Raw genomic sequence first — 21,894 nt, 5'->3', positions numbered from 1 at the left:
TGCTGTAGAGCTAAGATTTCCCTTCACTGGAACTAAGGGGCCCGAACCATGAAAAACAGCCCCAGACCATTATTCCTCCTCCACCAAACTTTACAGTTAGCACTATACATTGGGGCAAGTAACGTTCTCCTGGCATCCGCCAAACCCAGATTCGTCCGTCGGACTGCCAGATGGCGAAGCGTGATTCATCACTCCAGAGAACATGTTTCCACTGCTCCAGAGTCCAATGGCGGCGAGCTTTAACACCACTCCAGCCACTTCCACCCATTTTATAAAGCTCCCGACGAACAGTTCTTTTGCCTGACGTTGCTTCCAGAGGCATTTTGGAACTCAATAGTGAGTGTTGAAACCGTGGACAGGCGATTTTTACGCAATATGCACTTCAGCATTCGGCAGTCCTGTTCTGTGAACTTGTGTGGCCTACCACTTTGCGGCTGAGCCGTTGTTGCTCCTAGACGTTTTCACTTTCCAATAACAGCATTTATAGTTGACCGGGGGCAGCTCTAGCAGGGCAGACATTTAACGAACTGACTTGTTGGAAAGGTGGCATCCTATGACGGTGCCACGTTGAAAGTCACTGAGCTCTTCAGTTTGGCCATCCTACTGCCAATGTTTGTCTATGGAGATTGCATGACGGTGTGCTTTTATTCACCTGTCAGCAACAGGTGTGGCTGAAATAGACGAATCCACTAATCCCTTCTCCCCTGCTATCCCCCCCACCCACTCTCTCCATCAGCCCTCTCCCTCCCCCCACCCACTCTCTCCATCAGCCCCCTCCCCTCCCCCACCCCTCTCTCCTCTATTTGGCGAATGAGAAATAAAGAAATAATGAATGATTTTTTTTTGTCTTTTCTTGAAAGAGAGCTGTTATTTAGGGTAACTTGTATATTGGAAGTTGAATCAGTCAAGCAAACAGCGAAGAGTGAAACAAATAAACCGTGTCTGACAGGCGGGCTGTGTCAAACCACACCCTATGTAGTACCTAAAACATTTTTATCGGAGTGCGACAGTGACAATTGTCAACTGGAATGTGGGAAAAGGCATGGAGGAGGGAGAGTTCTCTGAGGCCAGAGAAGACATGGCAGCCCTGGGGGAAGGATTATGAAGAGGAGGGAGCACTAAAATCTTGGAAGTAAAGATTCACCCATTTTTTTAATGTTATATTGTTTTTTTGTGCGCATCTCTGAACTATTGCCGTTCAAAGCTGGCAGAAATTCTCCCGTTATTACGTAGCGTTGCGATAAAGCCGCTCTCGTTAGTTACACTAAATAGGAATCATTTTAGATCACTGAAACGTCTATCATACACGTCAGATGTCTTCTCTCGAATGAGTCATTGATCATATTTTTTGGGCGATATTCCTACCTGGAGAAATGTGCAATTTAACAGAGGGTCTAACACATTGATCCTATTTGTCTGCCTCTTCAGTCCAGGGTGGCATTGCGTATTTCAGACTCCGCTCTGTGAGGCACATCGATCTGCAGGTTGAACATGGTGAGATTGTACACTCCTAAATTAATAGTGCAGTTTGCTTAGGCGATTTTACAGCTAACTACGTACTTCACACTCTGACATTCGGTTCGGTGTTATTGTGTTGCGCTTACTTGCGCGCAGGCCATACAGAGAGCATTGCATTGTGGGTTTTGTAGTCGACATGAGCTGCAACAGATTTCCAAAACGATTTTCACATGTTGCTACCACCCTTATTATATAACAAATCAATTTATTTGTTCACAAAAAAATATATATTGTTCTGTAACACTGTAAATGATAGGAATGAGTGGATTGTTCCTTTTAAAGGCAGAGAGGCTGCAGGTGGAGACCTCTGGATCCCTCCTCACAACAGCAAAAGGTGCAAAGCTTCTGCACCTTCTCTCCGAATCTTCAAAGGCCCTACGCCTTTTTCACTAAAGTTAGTTCCATTATCTGGTGACCTAATTTAGCTTTTATAGCCAGGGCGTCTCTCCTCTCCTCTCTCCCACGCCTATATTTCCCTTCCCCCACTCCTATATTTCCCCTCTCTCCCCCACCCCTCTCCCCTCCCTCTTCCATCCCTCTCCCACTCAAATCAAATTGTATTGGTCATATATAAATATTTAGCTGATGTTATTGCGGGTGTAGTGAAATGCTTGTGTTCCTAGCTCCAACAGTGCAGTAGTATCTAACATTTCACAACAATACATCTAAAAGTAAAATAATGGCATTAAGAAATATAGAAATATTAGGATGTGCAATGTCGGCGTGGCATTGACTAAAATACAGTAGAATAATATACAGTATATACATCTGAAATGAGTAAAACAGTATGTAAACATTATTAAAGTGACCAGTGATTCCATTATTAAAGAGACATGGAATCACTGGTCTGTCTACATAGGCAGCAGCCTCTAAGGTGCAGGGTTGGTAGCTGGCTAGTGACAGTGACTAAGGTTCAGGGCCTTCTTCCCTCCCCCACCTCTCTCCCCTCCCCCACCCTTTCCCCTCCCCCACCCTTCTCCCCTCCCCCACCCTTCTTCCCTGCCCCACCCCTCTCCCCTCCCCCACCCTTCTCCCCTGCCCCACCCTTCTCTCCCCCACCTCTCTCCTTTCCCCCACCTCTCTCCCCTCCCCCACCCTTTCCCCTCCCCCACCCTTCTTCCCTGCCCCACCCCTCTCCCCTCCCCCACCCTTTCCCTCCCCCACCCTTCTCCCCTGCCCCACCCCTCTCCCCTGCCCCACCCTTCTCCCCTGCCCCACCCTTCTCTCCCCCACCTTTCTCCCCTGCCCCACCCTTCTCTCCCCCGCCCCTCTCCCCTCCCCCACCCCTCTCCCCTCCCCCACCCGTCTCCCTTGCCCCACCCTTCTCTTCCCCACCCCTCTCCCCTCCCCCACCTCTCTCCCCTCCCCCACCCTTCTCCCTTAGACAACCCTTCTTCCCTCCCCCAACCTCCTCTTCCCTACACCATTCTTGTTTCATAATTTCAACCTATCCCTGACTACTATCAACCTATCCCTGACTACTATCAACCTATCCCTGACTACTATCAACCTATCCCTGACTACTATCAACCTATCCCTGACTACTATCAACCTATCCCTGACTACTATCAACCTATCCCTGACTACTATCAACCTATCCCTGACTACTATCAACCTATCCCTGACTACTATCAACCTATCCCTGACTACTATCAACCCATCCCTGACTACTATCAACCTATCCCTGACTACTATCAACCTATCCCTGACTACTATCAACCTATCCCTGACTACTATCAACCTATCCCTGACTACTATCAACCTACTTTTTTGAAAGTTAACCCAACAAAAATGATTTGGTTATGATTTAGAATCAGGACGCCAACAGCATCTTGTAATTTCCATAGAAATGTGTCATTATAATAACCTGTCTGTTGTACAACAGTGAGGGATGGGGGAGGGGAGAGGGATGGGGGAGGGAAGAAGGGGGTGGGAGAGGAAAGAGGATCTGCAGAGAAGAATGGGAGAAACTCCCCAAATACAGGTGTGCCAAGCTTGTACCCATGAAGACTGGAGGCTGTAATCGCTGCCAAAGGTGCTTCAACAAAGTACTGGGGGAAGGTTCTGAATACTTATACAAATTTGATATTTCAGTTTTTTATTTTGAATTAAAATTGCAAAAATGTAAAAAAAAAATAATAATGTTTTTGCTTTGTCATTTTGGAGTGTTGTGTGTACATTGATGAGGGGAAAAAAACAATTTAATCCATTTTAGAATGAGGCTGTAACCTAACAAAACGTGGAAAAAGTGAAGGGAGTCTGAATACTTTCTGAATGCACTGCACATTGTAATATTGTTGTATGGTGATATTATACATTCTATATTATTGATATGTATTGGTGTAATAATGTTATATGATGTACTGTTTTATATGTAATGTAAGTGCCTTAATGTGTTTGGACCCCAGGAAGAGTAGCTGCTACCCAATTGAAGTTAAAATGGTTAATATAAGGGTAGGGACGTCCCAAGGATCCCGGAGAGCACTGACTATGCTATCCCACAGCTCAATACCCCAAAATTCGTATCTGCGTAGAGAGAGAGAGAGAGTCAGCCAGTCAGCCTCTCTGTGAGAAGGGGGAGGGACTTCCTTGTTGTTTTCATACCAGGGTTGTTCTTGAATTGCGGTGGCATTTGCAACCTTGAAAAAAACACTTTAAAACGACAAATAGTTATTCTTAATACATGTTTTTGTTTATATTGAAATGTTTATCAATGATAAAACATAATGCAAGCCCTTTTATACTGCACAAAGTTATGTTTACGCATTGTAAACATAAACAAGAACTTAGGGGTAAGCAAGTTGTCTTGTTCTAGTACTGATGTGTCGAGTTGAAGTGGTTCTGTGGATTTAGAGAAATCAATATATTATTTTGAATGATAGTGAATAAAGTTATTTGATATTGTATATATCAATAACATCAAAGAAGGTGATTAAAATACCTATTTACTAGTATAATGTCTGTTCCTCAATTGTATGTCAAATGTTGTTACTGCCTTAAAATCCCTAATTACAAAGATATACAAGAACCTTGACCATTCCCTCCAGAGGCAAACTGTTATAGGTGAGGGGTCAATATTAGAGAAAATTCTTAGCTAATCACACCCTTTTAGTATGTCACAGTTCCCGCTCAGCCCAGTCAAAACTGTTCGCTGCTCTGGCACCCCAATGGTGGAACAAGCTCCCTCACGACGCCAGGACAGCGGAGTCAATCACCACCTTCCGGAGACACCTGAAACCCCACCTCTTTAAGGAATACCTGGGATAGGATTAAGTAATCCTTCTAACCCCCCCCCCCAAAAAAAAAATACAAAATAAATAAAGATATAGATGTACTATTGTAAAGTGGTTGTTCCACTGGATATCATAAGGTGAATGCACCAATTTGTAAGTCGCTCTGAATAAGAGCGTCTGCTAAATGACGTAAATGTGCCACTTGATGTTAGTCAATTTAAATGAAGTTTAAATAACATTGTGAGCAAAATGATTGATCATATCACTTTAGTAAATACTTTTTAAAAAGGGTTAATGGACCGTAGATTTGAGCATCTTGTTCCCTCCATTTCAGAAAATCCTCAATAACCACAAATGTCTCATTGGTATTACCATCATTGGTGTTGCTACTCATTCTGGTGGCACAATTTTATCAAAATGGTACAAATTATGTTAAGTAATTCAGCTGCCATATTAGTTGATTTAGAATAGGAAGGTGTACCCAAATACATTTAAATTAAAAAAAAACGATTCTAAACTATTTTTCCTAAATGCCATGCCAAAATGACACCGCATTTGAAGAACGACCCACCAACAGTCTCTCCCGCCAACCAGACTCTACTGTCGCTTCCTGCCGGGCTGTGTGCTTCCTGCCGGGCTGTCTGCTTCCCGGACTATAAAACCCCACCTCTTCCTCCCTGCTGCAGTTCTGCCTTCTCTTCTGAATCCTCAACGTCAGCCTGTGAAGGAAAAGAAAACCAGACAAAATGGTGAGTGCTGATGTAGATAATAAAATTATCTTTATTTTTTTTTCTTTCACACGGTATTCGTATTAAAAAAATTATAGCATTTAGATCAATCTGAAAAGCATGTGGACGATGGATTCTGTACATAAAGACCATGGTCCGAAAACTATTTCCTACTGAAAAAAAAAACGACATACTGTGTACTAATCGTACTAGATAGAATTTATAACGGAGTGTTTTAGTAAAAACGAACGCAGTAAGAAACAGCAGACTAGTCCACCCAACCTAATGCGCGATTCCGTTGATTCCCGCCCTTATCATATTATCAGCTCATTATATGCGTTTCCTCTTTTTCAAATGTCGATTTTAAGTTATGTATTCAACTGATATAATGATACATGTAATTTAAGGTAAAATGATGATTATTTAAAAAAATAAATATTGTGACAGAATCATCTATAGGCATACGTCAAATGTGGGTTAGATGTCAGTGTTCCAAGTATAAAGAACAACGACAGTCTGTGTAGATGGAACACCTCTAAACTTCACGACAAAGACATGAATAGCTGATTTTGACATGTTTTTTTATGCGACATGATTGAGCACAAAGGAGAACAGGGAGGGGCGGTCTGAGAAGGTTGCCATTTTATGTGTGTGAGACAGATATCGCTGTTTTACACCGCAATGGGCGCGCAGCTCGGATGGCGGGAGGAGAGGAAAAGGAGGGAGGGGGGGAAACAAGGCACACCTTTTTCACGCTGGTCCTCTGCTCTTAAAGATACAGGGTCATGCACGACGATCTGGTTAAATGGCAGATAGAGGATTTGCAAGATGGTGGCCCAGCAGGATAGCCTAGCCAATCATTTTGCTTAAATGTCCCTTTTGTTAAATGGGTGGCCATACTGAATTCACAGTTCAGTCAAATCCAGGACTTTCCCATGAGGACATTATATTACTTTCATAGATAGATAGATGGAGATGAAAATAAATAACGACAATAAAAGTGAGATTGGTGAAAGAAAGGTTGTATTTAGCAGTATCTTAAAAAATATACATGTCATGTTACTTTACTCATTCATACTCTGAAACAGCGTTAAACCTAAAAATGTGCAAAGCACTATTTTGATTCAAGTTTCCATGTAGTTGATGTCTTGTACCTTCTCTTTTTCAGCGTGAGTGTATTTCTATGCATGTCGGCCAAGCCGGAGTCCAGATGGGTAATGCCTGTTGGGAGCTGTACTGCCTGGAGCATGGGATCCAGCCGGACGGACAGATGCCCAGTGACAAGACTCGTGGAGGTGGAGACGACTCTTTCAACACCTTCTTCAGTGAGACCGGAGCCGGAAAGCATGTCCCCCGAGCCATCTTCGTTGATCTGGAGCCCACTGTCATCGGTAAGATGAGACTCTTCTGAAATCCTGGAGGAAATCTGTTGGATTATGGTTCACAAGCTTTGAATGATTTGATATTCTGTCCCAAGATATTCCTCATATTAGGATATTCTAAATCTACCTTTGTCTTTCAGATGAGGTGAGGACAGGTATCTATCGTCAGTTGTTCCACCCTGAGCAGCTGATCACTGGTAAGGAAGATGCTGCCAACAACTACGCCCGCGGTCACTACACCATCGGCAAGGAGATCATTGACATCGTGCTGGACAGGACACGCAAACTGGTGAGTCATCATTCTGAAACAGGCCTTTAACTAGGGTTCTACACGGAACCTTTTTCATTCTAGAAGGTTCTTCAGAAACCTTCTCTATGGAAGAAAGCGTTTTAAAAGGGTTCTTTCGGTTGGCCAATAAGTTGCACCTAGAACCATTATCTTACAGGGCCAAGCCGAGAACCCTTTATGGTTCTAGGTAGAACATGCAAACAGGTTCTCCATTCTATTCTTACTACTATAACATAAGATAACATGTAACAATGTTATTGTACCATTTCTCCTTCAGGCTGACCAGTGTACTGGGCTTCAGGGATTCCTCATCTTCCACAGCTTTGGAGGAGGCACTGGCTCTGGTTTCACCTCCCTGCTGATGGAACGTCTGTCTGTCGACTACGGAAAGAAGTCTAAGCTTGAGTTTGCCGTTTACCCAGCTCCCCAGGTGTCCACAGCTGTAGTGGAGCCCTACAACTCCATCCTGACCACCCACACCACCCTGGAACACTCTGACTGTGCCTTCATGGTGGACAATGAGGCTATCTATGACATCTGCCGTAGGAACCTTGACATTGAGCGTCCCTCATACACCAACCTCAACAGGCTCATTGGTCAGATCGTCTCCTCCATCACTGCCTCCCTGCGTTTCGATGGAGCCCTGAATGTTGATCTGACAGAGTTCCAGACCAACTTGGTGCCCTACCCCCGTATCCACTTCCCTCTGGCTACCTATGCCCCAGTCATCTCCGCTGAGAAGGCCTATCACGAGCAGCTGTCAGTCGCTGACATCACCAACGCCTGTTTTGAGCCGGCCAATCAGATGGTGAAGTGTGACCCTCGTCACGGCAAATACATGGCCTGCTGTCTCCTGTACCGTGGCGACGTTGTTCCCAAAGATGTCAACTCTGCCATCGCTGCCATCAAAACCAAGAGGAGTATCCAGTTTGTGGACTGGTGTCCCACTGGCTTCAAGGTGGGTATCAACTACCAGCCCCCTACGGTGGTTCCTGGAGGAGACCTGGCTAAGGTCCAGAGGGCCGTGTGCATGCTGAGTAACACCACAGCCATCGCTGAGGCCTGGGCCCGTCTGGACCACAAGTTTGACCTGATGTATGCCAAGAGAGCCTTCGTGCACTGGTACGTGGGTGAGGGCATGGAGGAGGGAGAGTTCTCTGAGGCCAGAGAAGACATGGCAGCCCTGGAGAAGGATTATGAAGAGGTAGGCACTGACAGCGTGGGAGAAGAGGATGAGGAGGGAGAGGAATATTAAAAGTCTAAACATGCTTTGCCAGCCTACATTCCAACACTGACTGTTGGAGTCCTACGCTTAACATGACGGCAACACATTCCCCACTGCAGTGTCAACAGTCTCTGTTACATCTAGTCATGTTGTGTCTGTATTCTCAATAAACACGCCACGTCTCTTGTCTAGACAAAAAAATTGAATGTGAAACGAGTTTGTTTTTTGGGGAAATCTGCGGGACACAGGCAGTCAGGGCGGCAAATTCAAAAACAACAAAATGTCATAATTCAACTTTCTCAAACATACAACTATTTTACACCATTTTAAAGATACACTTTGTCCGATTTCAAAAAGGTTTTACAGCGAAAGCAAAACAATAGATTATGTTAGGAGAGTACATAGACAAAAATAATCACAGCCATTTTCCAAGCAAGGACATGTGTCAATAAAACCCAAAACACAGCTAAATGAAGCACTAACCTTTGACGATCTTCATCAGTTGACACTCCTAGGACATTATGTTACACAATACATGTATGTTTTGTTTGATAAAGTTCATATTTATATCCAAAAACAGCATTTTACATTGGCGCGTGATGTTCAGAAAATGTATTCCCACCAAAACCGCCGGTGAATGTGCACATCAATTTACAAATATACTCATCATAAACGTTGACAAAATATATAACAATTATTTAAAGAATTATAGATAGACTACTCCTGGATGCAACCGCTTTGTCAGATTTTAAAATTGCTTTACGGAGAAAGCACATTTTTCAATATTCTGAGTACATAGCTCGCCATCACAGAGAGCTATACAGACACCTGGCAAGTTCGGTGCAACCTAAACTCAGAATTAGTATTAGAAATCTTCGTCAGAATGCGCTCCCAGGACTGCTACTTCCACAAGAAATGTTGTTTTTGTTCGAAATAATACATATTTATGTCCAAATACCTCCGTTTTGTTCGTGCGTTCAGAGCACTATCCAAAGGCGAGCGCGGTACCAGAGACGAAAAGTCAAAATGTTCCATTACCGTACTTAGAAGCATGTCAAATGCTGTTTAAAATCAATCTTTATGGTATTTTTAACGTAAAATTGCAATAATATTCCAACCGGACAATAGCGTATTCATTCAAGGAGAAAAAGAAGGAACGGCGCGCTCGCTTGACCGCGCATATCCAATGCCTTTGTCCACAGGCAGTCCACTCAGTAACTGAGCTCCTATTATCTGCCCAGTAACAGGAGAAGGCTTAAACAACTTTCTGAAGGCTTTTGACAGCCAATGGAAGCCTTAGGAAGTGCAACGTAACCCCACAGATACTGTAGTTTCGAAAGGGACTAGAAAGAAGAACTACAATTCTCAGATCCTCCACTTCCTGGTTGACTTTTTCCTCAGGTTTTTACCTGCCATATGAGTTCTGTTTTACTCACAGACACCATTCAAACAGTTTTAGAAACTTCAGAGTGTTTTCTATCCACATCTACTAATAATATGCATATTCTAGTTTCTGGGCCAGAGTAGTAACCTGTTTAAATTGGGTACGTTTTTCATCCGGCTGTGAAAATATTGCCCCCTATCCCTGACAGGTTAATGAGGTCTCCGTGAGTAAGTTCTACCAAGGGTGGCCAGTCAACGTAGGAGTGGCGTCATGGAACTGACCCCACCTGTGCAAATATGATTGTAGCCTACTGAAATGGCACAGGTAGACATCACTGCATCATTTTTAGCCTAAGAGTGATATTTTGGGGACAGCTATTGATATTTGGTAGGCATTAAACTTGCATACATTTCTGCTGAGCTGGTACAATAATGCTGATGTTTTGGAAATTCTTACACAGGGACACTCAAAGTCAATCTTAAATGAATCATTTTTTATTTCCAGCTCACTGGAAAGGTTCCATCAAACTCAGTGCACCATAGTACACGTGTCAATCAGGAGCTCTGCCGGGGCAGTCCCAGCAGTTGTCCTATTTACGGCTATGCACACACAAGTTATTTTTGCGTAATTAATTAATCATTGCCGTTTTGTTTCATTAATGTGACCGACCAATACTGGTTCATAGCATGTGACAGACCAACACCTCACGAGGGTTCTTCTCTCTAAGCTGAGACCTTGAAACAGATATCTTTCATTCTCAAAACAAGTTCTGGGTGTAATTGCAGCTACTGATATTGAGGATTTGTTTAGTCAGTCACTTGCATGAACACAGAATTTGGTTTATAGAAAAGCACAAACATAGAAATTGGTAAGTAGAAAAGCACAAGTATAAAATGTCCATCACATTCCATCCTCATCACTTGCGTGATAATAATCATTACATTTTAATGTAAACATTTAGATTTTAGCTTCTATATCAAAATGTTCTATACTCCTATTAAAGTAAGGGAAATCAACACAGAGAAAAAAACCCAGACACTTCATAACTTCAAACCCTTCATTCTGGGTTGTACAATCCAAATAGTATGATAATATTACAATCAAAATAAAGGTTATACTTCTATTAATGGGAGTGAGTATTGAGGTGAATAAATCACTCAATGTTAACCATTGTTTCCATATCTCTTAACACAATCAGGTTTGAATTTAGCAATGCTTTTCACTAACTGTCCCTGGGACATCAACTTAGTCACAATATAAAACCTTGTTGTTTAATAACAATTCTTGTTAAACGAAAACAACTTTCAATCATTACTCATCGTCCGTATCTACAGGGGGAAATGAGACCTCATCCATAGTTGGCAGCTCATTAGTTTCACCATCCTCTGGAGGAGCAGAAAACATGATAGCTGCTGAAATCTTATCAGCCAGAGGCACAGATCGCCTTACAGCATGTTAATAACATTTCACAGGGAAGAGAGAGAGAGAACACATGTAACAGTTTCACACCGACCTTGATAAGAATGAGATTGGGGCAAGGTTAGCTCAAGCTACAATCTAGTGGCGCTCCTCACATATTAGGGCCTCGCCTTTCCAAATCATAATTATAACTATTGATAAATGATCCAACCCAAATGTAGAATGACAAGACTTCAGTGTTTTTACGTTGGTTCTATCACTTTAATTTAAGACCCTCAACTTAGCATACACCGATACTGGCAGAATGAACATTTACATTGAATTTATATTTCTAACATTTGGCTTTTCTCATCACGGCCTCCATTTGTGGCAATGACAGATTGGGTATCTCAATACATTCTTAGTCTTAAATTACTATACATTTAGCAGTGTGCAGACCTCCACAATCAACCTGATACTCCAAATAAATACTTTTTTTTTTGGACAAGCCTAAATCAATTACGGGCACGATTGACTATCCTCATCCTTCTGTTCATGTTCTTCTGTTTCAGTTTGGTACTTTTAATGGCACATGTTCAAAGTGGGATGGTCCTTGATAATGTCTCTCACTGTCCTTTACGAGTCCATTATGTCTTTGTCCATTAATCCTACCAGTACACCAGCAGCATGAGAGAAGTTTGGACTGGATCTCTCCCTCATGCTCACTCCAACGTGGACTCATGTCACACTCCTGATAGTTTCTGGTTGATGTGTGCAGGTTGCTGGCTCGGACTCAAGTCTCAGGGAAGAAGTGGTGAAGGACCATACCGGACGCCATTGTTGCCATTCAGGCGGTTAGAGGGGGGTGTTGAGGTTCACACTGTTCTTGGTCAAATGATCCCTTCCATGCATTTACACACCATCTGTGGTCACCTTCGCTATAACCGAGAGAGAGGACAGACCAGACCAGAACAACAGTTTAGTTCAGGGCATATCTGACGTTTTCCAAATAAGGTCTGGGCGTACTGCCAAATTACAGCTACTGATAGTGAGGATTCGTTTAGTCAGTCACTTGCATGAACACAGAAATTAGTTTATAGAAAAGCACAAACATAGAACATAGAAATTGGTAAATAGAAAAGTACAAGTATAACATTTCCATCACAATGATTAGAATTTGAGATGTATCTCCCTTGGGTGGTAGCCTCTCCAGCAGCGAACTTGGTTTGAGATACTCGTATTATTTTTCTATAGCCTCTATTTTCTGATGTGAATGGGCTATTTTCTCCTAACATTTCCACCTAGCAAACGTCACATACACATACACCAAGCAGCGACATGTTGCAGCTCAAATATTATCATCTGTAACCAGTAGGTGGCACTGTAACCTAATGTACAGTAGTGGAGACAGGATGTGGTACACAAAGGACTGGCACCATAGATATCTCTATTTGGAAATGACCTGTTTTAGCATGGACATTGCCATTAAAGGCTTCCACCATTTTAAAGTAGCCATCTGGGTGGAGATTCCTATGATGTGGGAGCGATCTGCCAATGATCAGAGCATTTTCTTCTTCAAATTGGGTTGTATGTTTTGTAAATGGCTTTAAAGTGTATTACTGCCATCTACTGGCCACAATAAATACATGACAAAAGATGTGTTTCAGGACTCCAGCACTGCAGGTGGTGGTAAATCACCAATATTTGCTTGACAGTTTTTTTCAAACCAAAAAAATAAGAAAATGTACTACTTTAAAATGGTGATGGCATCAATGGCGCTGCCCGTGCTGTCACAGACATCATAATGGGACAGATACAAAGTTAAGACCTCTTTCCATGTCTATGACTGACACCTGTCCTGTGTCATTGAGTTCAGACTTCCTTCTCATCAGTGGTATGCAGAATGTCTCTGTGCCTAACACTAGTGCTTAACACTAGCCCAGTGGTTTTCAATCTGTGGGTACTGCAGGGTGTCCGCATACGTTGTTGTTTAAAAAAAAAAAAATGGTTCAAGAATGTTTCAATACAGAGCCGTTAGCAGCGTTAATTAGCGAGTTTGGTTGATTTTGTGGCCTCAAACTGTCGAGTTTACCAACATTCGTCATCAAGAATATGGAGTTATTTACAATTGCTAAATTTATTGTCAATACATCATTAGAAATTGTTTACCAGAATGCATTTTGATAAATTTCCCTCTGCGATTCAAATATTGGGTCGCGACTGAGGCGACCTGGTTCAATTTGGGTCCTGAGGAAAAAACTGTTGCAAACCACTGATTTATCAAACATCCATCTGTAATAAAAGGCCTTTCATCTGTTACATTCTACATTTGGAACAAAATGATAACACAACATAATGACATAATAACACAACTGCCCATTTATGCAAAAGTAACAGTTTAGCTTCCGTCCCTCTCCTCACCCCAACCTGGGCTTGAACCAGGGACCCTCTGCCCACATCAACAACAGCCACCCTCAAAGCATCGTTACCCATCGCTCCACAAAAGCCACGGCCCTTGCAGAGCAAGGGGAACAACTACCTCAAGGTCTCAGAGCGAGTGACGTCAGCCGATTGAAACGCTATTAGCGCGCACCACCGCTAACTAGCTAGCCATTTCATTTCACATCGGTTACACAAATAAATATCAATAACAAATCACGGTCAAATTATTAAATTATGCGTATAACTGTACGATTTGTTGGAAAAATGGATTAGGATGCTACTGCCCAGTAGAATGCAGGATCAATACATATAAATAAACTTTCATAGATCCACTCTCTCATACTCAGCCCCCTCTAGACAGAGATGGCTGGCACCCCATGAAGGCTTGGTAACACAGATTGTTTTGGGGGAAATCTGTCTTTATAGAAGTTCCTGTAAAAAAAAAAATGTAAACAAAAAAAAAACATTAAAACATAATTTTGTCCTGTAAATGAGATCGTTGTAGTTTGTTTAGGGGACGACGACGACGACAATATTGCTGTAACTGGAAACATTTGGGAATGTATGATAGAGGTTACATCATTGTTATCTGAAATGGTATTACACAACGGACAATCTGGGATTCAAACTACTTTTTTTTTGTGGTCAACATGGGCTGCAGCTGGATGAATGTAACCACTCTTATTTAGACAGGTGTGTCCTCTTCCATCCCCACCACTCTCCCCTACACCACCCCTCTCCCCTACACCACCCCTCTCCCATCCCCACCCCTCTCCCTACACCACCCCTCTTCCCTACACCACCCCTCTTCCCTACACCACCCCTCTTCCCTACACCACCCCTCTTCCCTACACCACCCCTCTCCCATCCCCACCCCTCTCCCATCCCCACCCCTCTTCCCTACACCACCCCTCTCCCTCTCCCATCACCACCCCTCTCCCATCCCCACCCCTCTCCCATCACCACCCCTCTCCCTCTCCCATCCCCACCCCTCTCCCATCACCACCCCTCTCCCATCCCCACCCCTCTCCCTACACCACCCCTCTCCCTACACCACCCCTCTTCCCTACACCACCCCTCTCCCATCACCACCCCTCTCCCATCCCCACCCCTCTCCCATCCCCACCCCTCTCCCTACACCACCCCTCTTCCCTACACCACCCCTCTCCCATCACCACCCCTCTCCCATCCCCACCCCTCTCCCTACACCACCCCTCTTCCCTACACCACCCCTCTCCCATCCCCACCCCTCTCCCATCACCACCCCTCTCCCATCCCCACCCCTCTCCCATCACCACCCCTCTCCCATCACCACCCCTCTCCCATCACCACCCCTCTCCCAACACCACCCCTCTTCCCTACACCACCCTTCTCCCATCCCCACCCCTCTCCCATCCCCACCCCTCTCCCATCACCACCCCTCTCCCATCCCCACCCCTCTCCCTACACCACCCCTCTTCCCTACACCACCCCTCTCCCATCCCCACCCCTCTCCCATCACCACCCCTCTCCCATCCCCACCCCTCTCCCATCACCACCCCTCTCCCATCACCACCCCTCTCCCATCACCACCCCTCTCCCATCACCACCCCTCTCCCTACACCACCCCTCTTCCCTACACCACCCTTCTCCCATCCCCACCCCTCTCCCATCACCACCCCTCTCCCTACACCACCCTTCTCCCATCCCCACCCCTCTCCCATCCCCACCCCTCTCCCATCCCCACCCCTCTCCCTACACCACCCCTCTCCCATCCCCACCCCTCTCCCATCACCACCCCTCTCCCATCCCCACCCCTCTCCCATCACCACCCCTCTCCCATCACCACCCCTCTCCCATCACCACCCCTCTCCCATCACCACCCCTCTCCCTACACCACCCCTCTTCCCTACACCACCCTTCTCCCATCCCCACCCCTCTCCCATCACCACCCCTCTCCCTACACCACCCTTCTCCCATCCCCACCCCTCTCCCATCACCACCCCTCTCCCATCCCCACCCCTCTCCCATCCCCACCCCTCTCCCCTACACCACCCCTCTCCCATCACCACCCCTCTCCCCTACACCACCCCTCTCCCATCACCACCCCTCTCCCATCCCCACCCCTCTCCCATCACCACCCCTCTCCCATCCCCACCCCTCTCCCATCACCACCCCTCTCCCATCACCACCCCTCTCCCATCACCACCCCTCTCCCATCACCACCCCTCTCCCTACACCACCCCTCTTCCCTACACCACCCTTCTCCCATCCCCACCCCTCTCCCATCACCACCCCTCTCCCTACACCACCCTTCTCCCATCCCCACCCCTCTCCCATCACCACCCCTCTCCCATCCCCACCCCTCTCCCATCCCCACCCCTCTCCCCTACACCACCCCTCTCCCATCACCACCCCTCTCCCCTACACCACCCCTCTCCCATCACCACCCCTCTCCCCTACACCACCCCTCTCCCATCCCCACCCCTCTTCCCTACACCACCCCTCTCCCTCTCCCATCACCACCCCTCTCCCATCACCACCCCTCTCCCCTACACCACCCCTCTCCCATCCCCACCCCTCTCCCATCACCACCCCTCTCCCCTACACCACCCCTCTCCCATCCCCACCCCTCTCCCCCCCATGCATGTAATGAAAGGGCTTCTGCTGTAGCCTCTTCATACCATTCAGCTGTCTATGACTTCGTGAGAGATAGAGCAAGGAGAATTAGTGACTGGTGTTGTTTGTATCATTTATCTATGTTAAAACAATAGGTTCATTGTCATCTGTCAATTTGTTTTGTTTTTTAAGACCCCCCCCTCCCTCTTGTACATTTCTAGTTTCATAATTTCAAGCTGTCCGTGACGACTATCAGCCTACCATTTGAAGATTACACCACTAAACTCATTTTGGTTATGCTTTTGGTTATGATTTCGAATCAGGACGCCAACAGCGTCTTGTAGATTACATAGAAGTGTGCTGTTATAACAGCCTGTCTTTTATACAATGTAATTGGTTGAAGGAGAAATAAATAAATAATAATTTTTTTTTTTTTGTATTTTCTTGAAAGAGAGCTGTTATTTAGGGTAACTTGTATATTGGGTGTTGAATCAGTCAATTAAACAGTGCGGAATATCTGACAGGTGGGATTTGTCAAACATCTCACAGACCACACCCTATGTAGTACCTTCTCTATGGGGAAATGAATGGGGAAATGAATGGGGAAATGAATGGAGAAATGAATGGGGAAATGAATGGGGAAATGAATGGGGAAATGAATGGGGAAATGAATGGGGAAATGAATGGGGAAATGAATGGAGAAATGAATGGGGAAATGAATGGGGAAATGAATGGAGAAATGAATGGGGAAATGAATGGGGAAATGAATGGAGAAATGAATGGGGAAATGCATGGAGAAATGAATGGGGAAATGAATGGAGAAATGAATGGGGAAATGAATGGGGAAATGAATGGTTGAAATGAATGGAGAAACGAATGGAGAAATGAATGGGGAAATGAATGGAGAAACGAATGGAGAAATGAATGGTTTGTGGTAAACACAGGCTTTAGACGATCTTATACGTTTTGTTTCTATGAGATAATATCAGTCTGTTAACATGACCGCTATGTGTTTGTTTTGATTACAAAAATGCTTCAATATTCACAAAAAAAAGTAACATTAGCTGATTATCTCATAGAAACACAATGTATCAGATCTCCTAAACCTGAGTTTACCACAGACTTTATTTTCAGCGTTTATCCCCCCCCCAAAAAACGTCCAAAATCCTATTCCCCATTGGCTTTGACCAACAAGCCATAGAGCAGTTAGTGCCTATAAAAATACGCCATTGCTACTGCTCTCTATACCCATAATTCTTTATAGAGAGTCAGCTCTCATTAGCCTTTGTCTGTTATAAGAAGGAGGGACTTCCCTGTTCTCTACCGCCAACCAGACTCTGCTGTAGCTTCCTGCTGGGGCTGTGTGCTTCCTGCTGGGGCTGTCTGCTTCCCCCGGCATATAAAAACCCCACCCCCTTTCTCCCTGCTGCAGTTCTGCCTTCTCTTCTGAATCCTAAACGTCAGCCTGTGAAGGAAAAGAAAAACCAGACAAAATGGTGAGTGCTGACGTAGATGATAAAATCAATTTTTTTCTTTTTTCGTTCTTTCATATGTTATTTATATTCAATGATGGGTTTAGATAAGGCTGATGAAGGAGGGATAGCATGTAGATGATGGTGAATATTATGTTACATAAATACCATGTGATTCTCTGCATTTTCCCTTTTTCTTTTAGATGTTTTATATATATATATACACTGTTTATATATATTTATACTGGTTTATTTTGGTAAACAAATATTCTTGTGACAGAATCCTCTATAGCCATACATCAAATGTGGGTCAGATTTCATTGTTCTAATGTCTATGTGCTTAGTCATTGTTCTACTTGGTGATAATCTATCTATCCACTGTGTAGATAGAAAAATCTCTTTGCTTCAGGGAAAAAAAAACTTAATTGCTGATCATTTGGATTTTCTGTGATTTTTTTTTTTTTACATTTCTGCCATTCTGAGAGGAGGAGGGAATTATTGAGCACAAAGGAGAACAGGGAGGAGCAATCTGTGATGCTAGCCATTTTCTCTGCAGATTTTAGGTTATGTGTGAGATATATCTCACGCTGTTACACTGCAATGAGTGTGCAGCTGGACTGGGGGTGGGGGGAGGGAGGAGAGAGAAAAAGAGGAAGGGAAAAAAGAGGAGAGAGGAGAAGGGGTGAGGAGAGAGGAGGAGGGGGAGGAGCGAGGAGGGGTGAGGAGAGAGGAGGGGGGAGGATCGAGGAGGAGGGGGGAGGAGAGAGGAGGAGGGGTGAGGAGAGAGGAGGAGGGGGGAGGAGGGGTGAGGAGAGAGGAGAGAGGAGGAGGGGGAGGAGCGAGGAGGGGTGAGGAGAGAGGAGGAGAGAGGAGGAGGGGTGAGGAGAGAGGAGAGAGGAGAGAGGAGGAGGGGTGAGGAGAGAGGAGGAGAGAGGAGGAGGGGGAGGAGGAGCGAGGAGGGGTGAGGAGAGAGGAGGAGAGGGGAGGAGGGGTGAGGAGAGAGGGGTGGAGGGGGGAGAAGGTGTGGCCCACAGGAACAAGACCTTTTACCTCTCTGGTCCTCTGCTCTTAAAGATACAGGGTCATAAATAACGATCAGTCGTCAAATGGCAGATAAAGAATTTGCAAAATGACATAAATGACGTACAGTAGTAGTGTCATATACTCAAGATGGTGGCCACACTATTTAGCCAAATCCAACCAGGATAGCCTAGCATAGCCAATGACTTTGCTTAAATGTCATTTTGCTAAAACGGTTGATAGTATCCCTCCTGTATTTAATTAAAAATCCGATTTTACTTTCAATTAATCACAGTGATCTTACAGTAATAGATTGATGATTGATTCTGCATTACACTACAATACATTACAATATATTACAATGCATTACAATACATTACAATACATTACAATACACTACAATACACTACTACAATGCATTACAATACATTACAATGCATTACTATACATTACAATACATTACAATGCATTACAATACATTGCAATACATTACAATGCATTACAATACTTTACAATGCATTACAATACATTACAATACGTTACAATACATTACAATTCATTTCAATGCAATTTAAATTGTCTGAAATGGCTTTTAACCTTTATGTTCATCCCTCCACTCCATTGTATATCAACTTCACTGTGCCATTTAATGTGTAAAGACATTATTTGATTAACATTTCCCTGTAGTTGATCTCTTATTTGAATGTATCGTGTGTTTTTGTTCTACCTTGTCATTGTTACTGATGACGGCATTGTTGGAGTTAGAGCTAGCGAGAAAAAATTGTGTGTGTGACATTAAACCTTGTACCTTCTCTTTTTCAGCGTGAGTGTATTTCTATGCATGTCGGCCAAGCCGGAGTCCAGATGGGTAACGCCTGTTGGGAGCTGTACTGCCTGGAGCATGGGATCCAGCCGGACGGACAGATGCCCAGTGACAAGACCTGTGGAGGTGGAGACGACTCTTTCAACACCTTCTTCAGTGAGACCGGAGCCGGAAAGCATGTCCCCCGTGCCATCTTCGTTGATCTGGAGCCCACTGTCATCGGTAAGATGAGACTCTTCTGAAATCCTGGAGGAAATCTGTTGGATTATGGTTCACAAGCTTTGAATGATTTGATATTCTGTCCCAAGATATTCCTCATATTAGGATATTCTAAATCTACCTTTGTCTTTCAGATGAGGTGAGGACAGGTATCTATCGTCAGTTGTTCCACCCTGAGCAGCTGATCACTGGTAAGGAAGATGCTGCCAACAACTACGCCCGCGGTCACTACACCATCGGCAAGGAGATCATTGACATCGTGCTGGACAGGACACGCAAACTGGTGAGTCATCATTCTGAAACAGGCCTTTAACTAGGGTTCTACACGGAACCTTTTTCATTCTAGAAGGTTGTTCAGAAACCTTCTTTATGGAAGAAAGCGTTTTAAAAAGGTTATTTCGATTGGCCAATAAGTTGCACCTAGAACCATAAAGGGTTATCTTACAGGGCCAAGCCGAGAACCCTTTATGGTTCTAGGTAGAACATGCAAACAGGTTCTCCATTCTATTCTTACTACTATAACATAAGATAACATGTAACAATGTTATTGTACCATTTCTCCTTCAGGCTGACCAGTGTACTGGGCTTCAGGGATTCCTCATCTTCCACAGCTTTGGAGGAGGCACTGGCTCTGGTTTCACCTCCCTGCTGATGGAACGTCTGTCTGTCGACTACGGAAAGAAGTCTAAGCTTGAATTTGCCGTTTACCCAGCTCCCCAGGTGTCCACAGCTGTAGTGGAGCCCTACAACTCCATCCTGACCACCCACACCACCCTGGAACACTCTGACTGTGCCTTCATGGTGGACAATGAGGCTATCTATGACATCTGCCGTAGGAACCTTGACATTGAGCGTCCCTCATACACCAACCTCAACAGGCTCATTGGTCAGATCGTCTCCTCCATCACTGCCTCCCTGCGTTTCGATGGAGCCCTGAATGTTGATCTGACAGAGTTCCAGACCAACTTGGTGCCCTACCCCCGTATCCACTTCCCTCTGGCTACCTATGCCCCAGTCATCTCCGCTGAGAAGGCCTATCACGAGCAGCTGTCAGTCGCTGACATCACCAACGCCTGTTTTGAGCCGGCCAATCAGATGGTGAAGTGTGACCCTCGTCACGGCAAATACATGGCCTGCTGTCTCCTGTACCGTGGCGACGTTGTTCCCAAAGATGTCAACTCTGCCATCGCTGCCATCAAAACCAAGAGGAGTATCCAGTTTGTGGACTGGTGTCCCACTGGCTTCAAGGTGGGTATCAACTACCAGCCCCCTACGGTGGTTCCTGGAGGAGACCTGGCTAAGGTCCAGAGGGCCGTGTGCATGCTGAGTAACACCACAGCCATCGCTGAGGCCTGGGCCCGTCTGGACCACAAGTTTGACCTGATGTATGCCAAGAGAGCCTTCGTGCACTGGTACGTTGGTGAGGGCATGGAGGAGGGAGAGTTCTCCGAGGCCAGAGAAGACATGGCAGCCCTGGAGAAGGATTATGAAGAGGTAGGCACTGACAGCGTGGGAGAAGAGGATGAGGAGGGAGAGGAATATTAAAAGTCTAAACATGCTTTGCCAGCCTACATTCCAACACTGACTGTTGGAGTCCTACGCTTAACATGACGGCAACACATTCCCCACTGCAGTGTCAACAGTCTCTGTTACATCTAGTCATGTTGTGTCAGGGTTGTCAATAAATGCATCGTAAACCATTCAACTGTATGTGGTTGTTTTTAGACTCAAAGATGATCTATGATTGACTTTCAAACAAGCAGATTGTAAGAAATAAAGCTTTTATAAGGCTGCAGCTTCAAAGAAGAGTATTTAATGGTAGTGTCTGCTAGACTAGAACAGGCTTTATGTCTGCTAGACTAGAACAGGTTTTATGTCTACTAGACTAGAACAGGCTTTATGTCTGCTAGACTAGAACAGGCTTCATGTCTGCTAGACTAGAACAGGTTTTATGTCTGCTAGACTAGAACAGGTTTTATGTCTACTAGACTAGAGGGAAAAAAGTATTTGATCTCCTGCTGATTTTGTACGTTTGCCCACTGACAAAGAAATGATCAGGCTATAATTTTAATGGTAGGTTTATTTGAACAGTGAGAGACAGAATAACAACAAAAAAATCCAGAAGAACTCATGTCAAAAATGTTATAAATTGATTTGCATTTT

General features: G+C 44.7%; 2 protein-coding genes across 2 annotated transcripts; both read left to right on the top strand.

Annotated features, from left to right (window-relative positions):
* Positions 1 to 5,357: 5,357 nt before the first annotated feature.
* On the top strand, positions 5,358 to 8,576 carry LOC115155434 (tubulin alpha chain). Its single transcript, XM_029702050.1, has 4 exons — positions 5,358 to 5,500; positions 6,648 to 6,870; positions 7,002 to 7,150; positions 7,428 to 8,576. The coding sequence occupies exons 1-4, from the start codon at positions 5,498 to 5,500 to the stop codon at positions 8,403 to 8,405; spliced, it is 1,353 nt and encodes a 450-aa protein (XP_029557910.1). The 5' UTR covers positions 5,358 to 5,497; the 3' UTR covers positions 8,406 to 8,576.
* Positions 8,577 to 17,611: 9,035 nt separating this feature from the next.
* Positions 17,612 to 21,433, top strand: LOC115155435 (tubulin alpha chain). The gene is made up of 4 exons (XM_029702051.1): positions 17,612 to 17,693; positions 19,512 to 19,734; positions 19,866 to 20,014; positions 20,299 to 21,433. The coding sequence occupies exons 1-4, from the start codon at positions 17,691 to 17,693 to the stop codon at positions 21,274 to 21,276; spliced, it is 1,353 nt and encodes a 450-aa protein (XP_029557911.1). The 5' UTR covers positions 17,612 to 17,690; the 3' UTR covers positions 21,277 to 21,433.
* The last annotated feature ends 461 nt before the right edge of the window (positions 21,434 to 21,894 follow it).

Source organism: Salmo trutta, chromosome 20 (assembly GCF_901001165.1).
Source record: "Salmo trutta chromosome 20, fSalTru1.1, whole genome shotgun sequence".
Taxonomy (NCBI): domain Eukaryota; kingdom Metazoa; phylum Chordata; class Actinopteri; order Salmoniformes; family Salmonidae; genus Salmo; species Salmo trutta.
Note: the sequence above shows the minus strand (reverse complement) of the source record. Positions and strands in the feature narration are given on the sequence as shown.

What these genes read in the sequence shown, in the direction of transcription:
- LOC115155434 (XM_029702050.1), top strand. An exon ending in TCTGGAGCCCACTGTCATCG is followed by an intron (nt 6,871 to 7,001) that starts GTAAGATGAGAC and finishes TTTGTCTTTCAG; the next exon opens with ATGAGGTGAGGACAGGTATC. An exon ending in TGGACAGGACACGCAAACTG is followed by an intron (nt 7,151 to 7,427) that starts GTGAGTCATCAT and finishes TTTCTCCTTCAG; the next exon opens with GCTGACCAGTGTACTGGGCT.
- LOC115155435 (XM_029702051.1), top strand. An exon ending in TCTGGAGCCCACTGTCATCG is followed by an intron (nt 19,735 to 19,865) that starts GTAAGATGAGAC and finishes TTTGTCTTTCAG; the next exon opens with ATGAGGTGAGGACAGGTATC. An exon ending in TGGACAGGACACGCAAACTG is followed by an intron (nt 20,015 to 20,298) that starts GTGAGTCATCAT and finishes TTTCTCCTTCAG; the next exon opens with GCTGACCAGTGTACTGGGCT.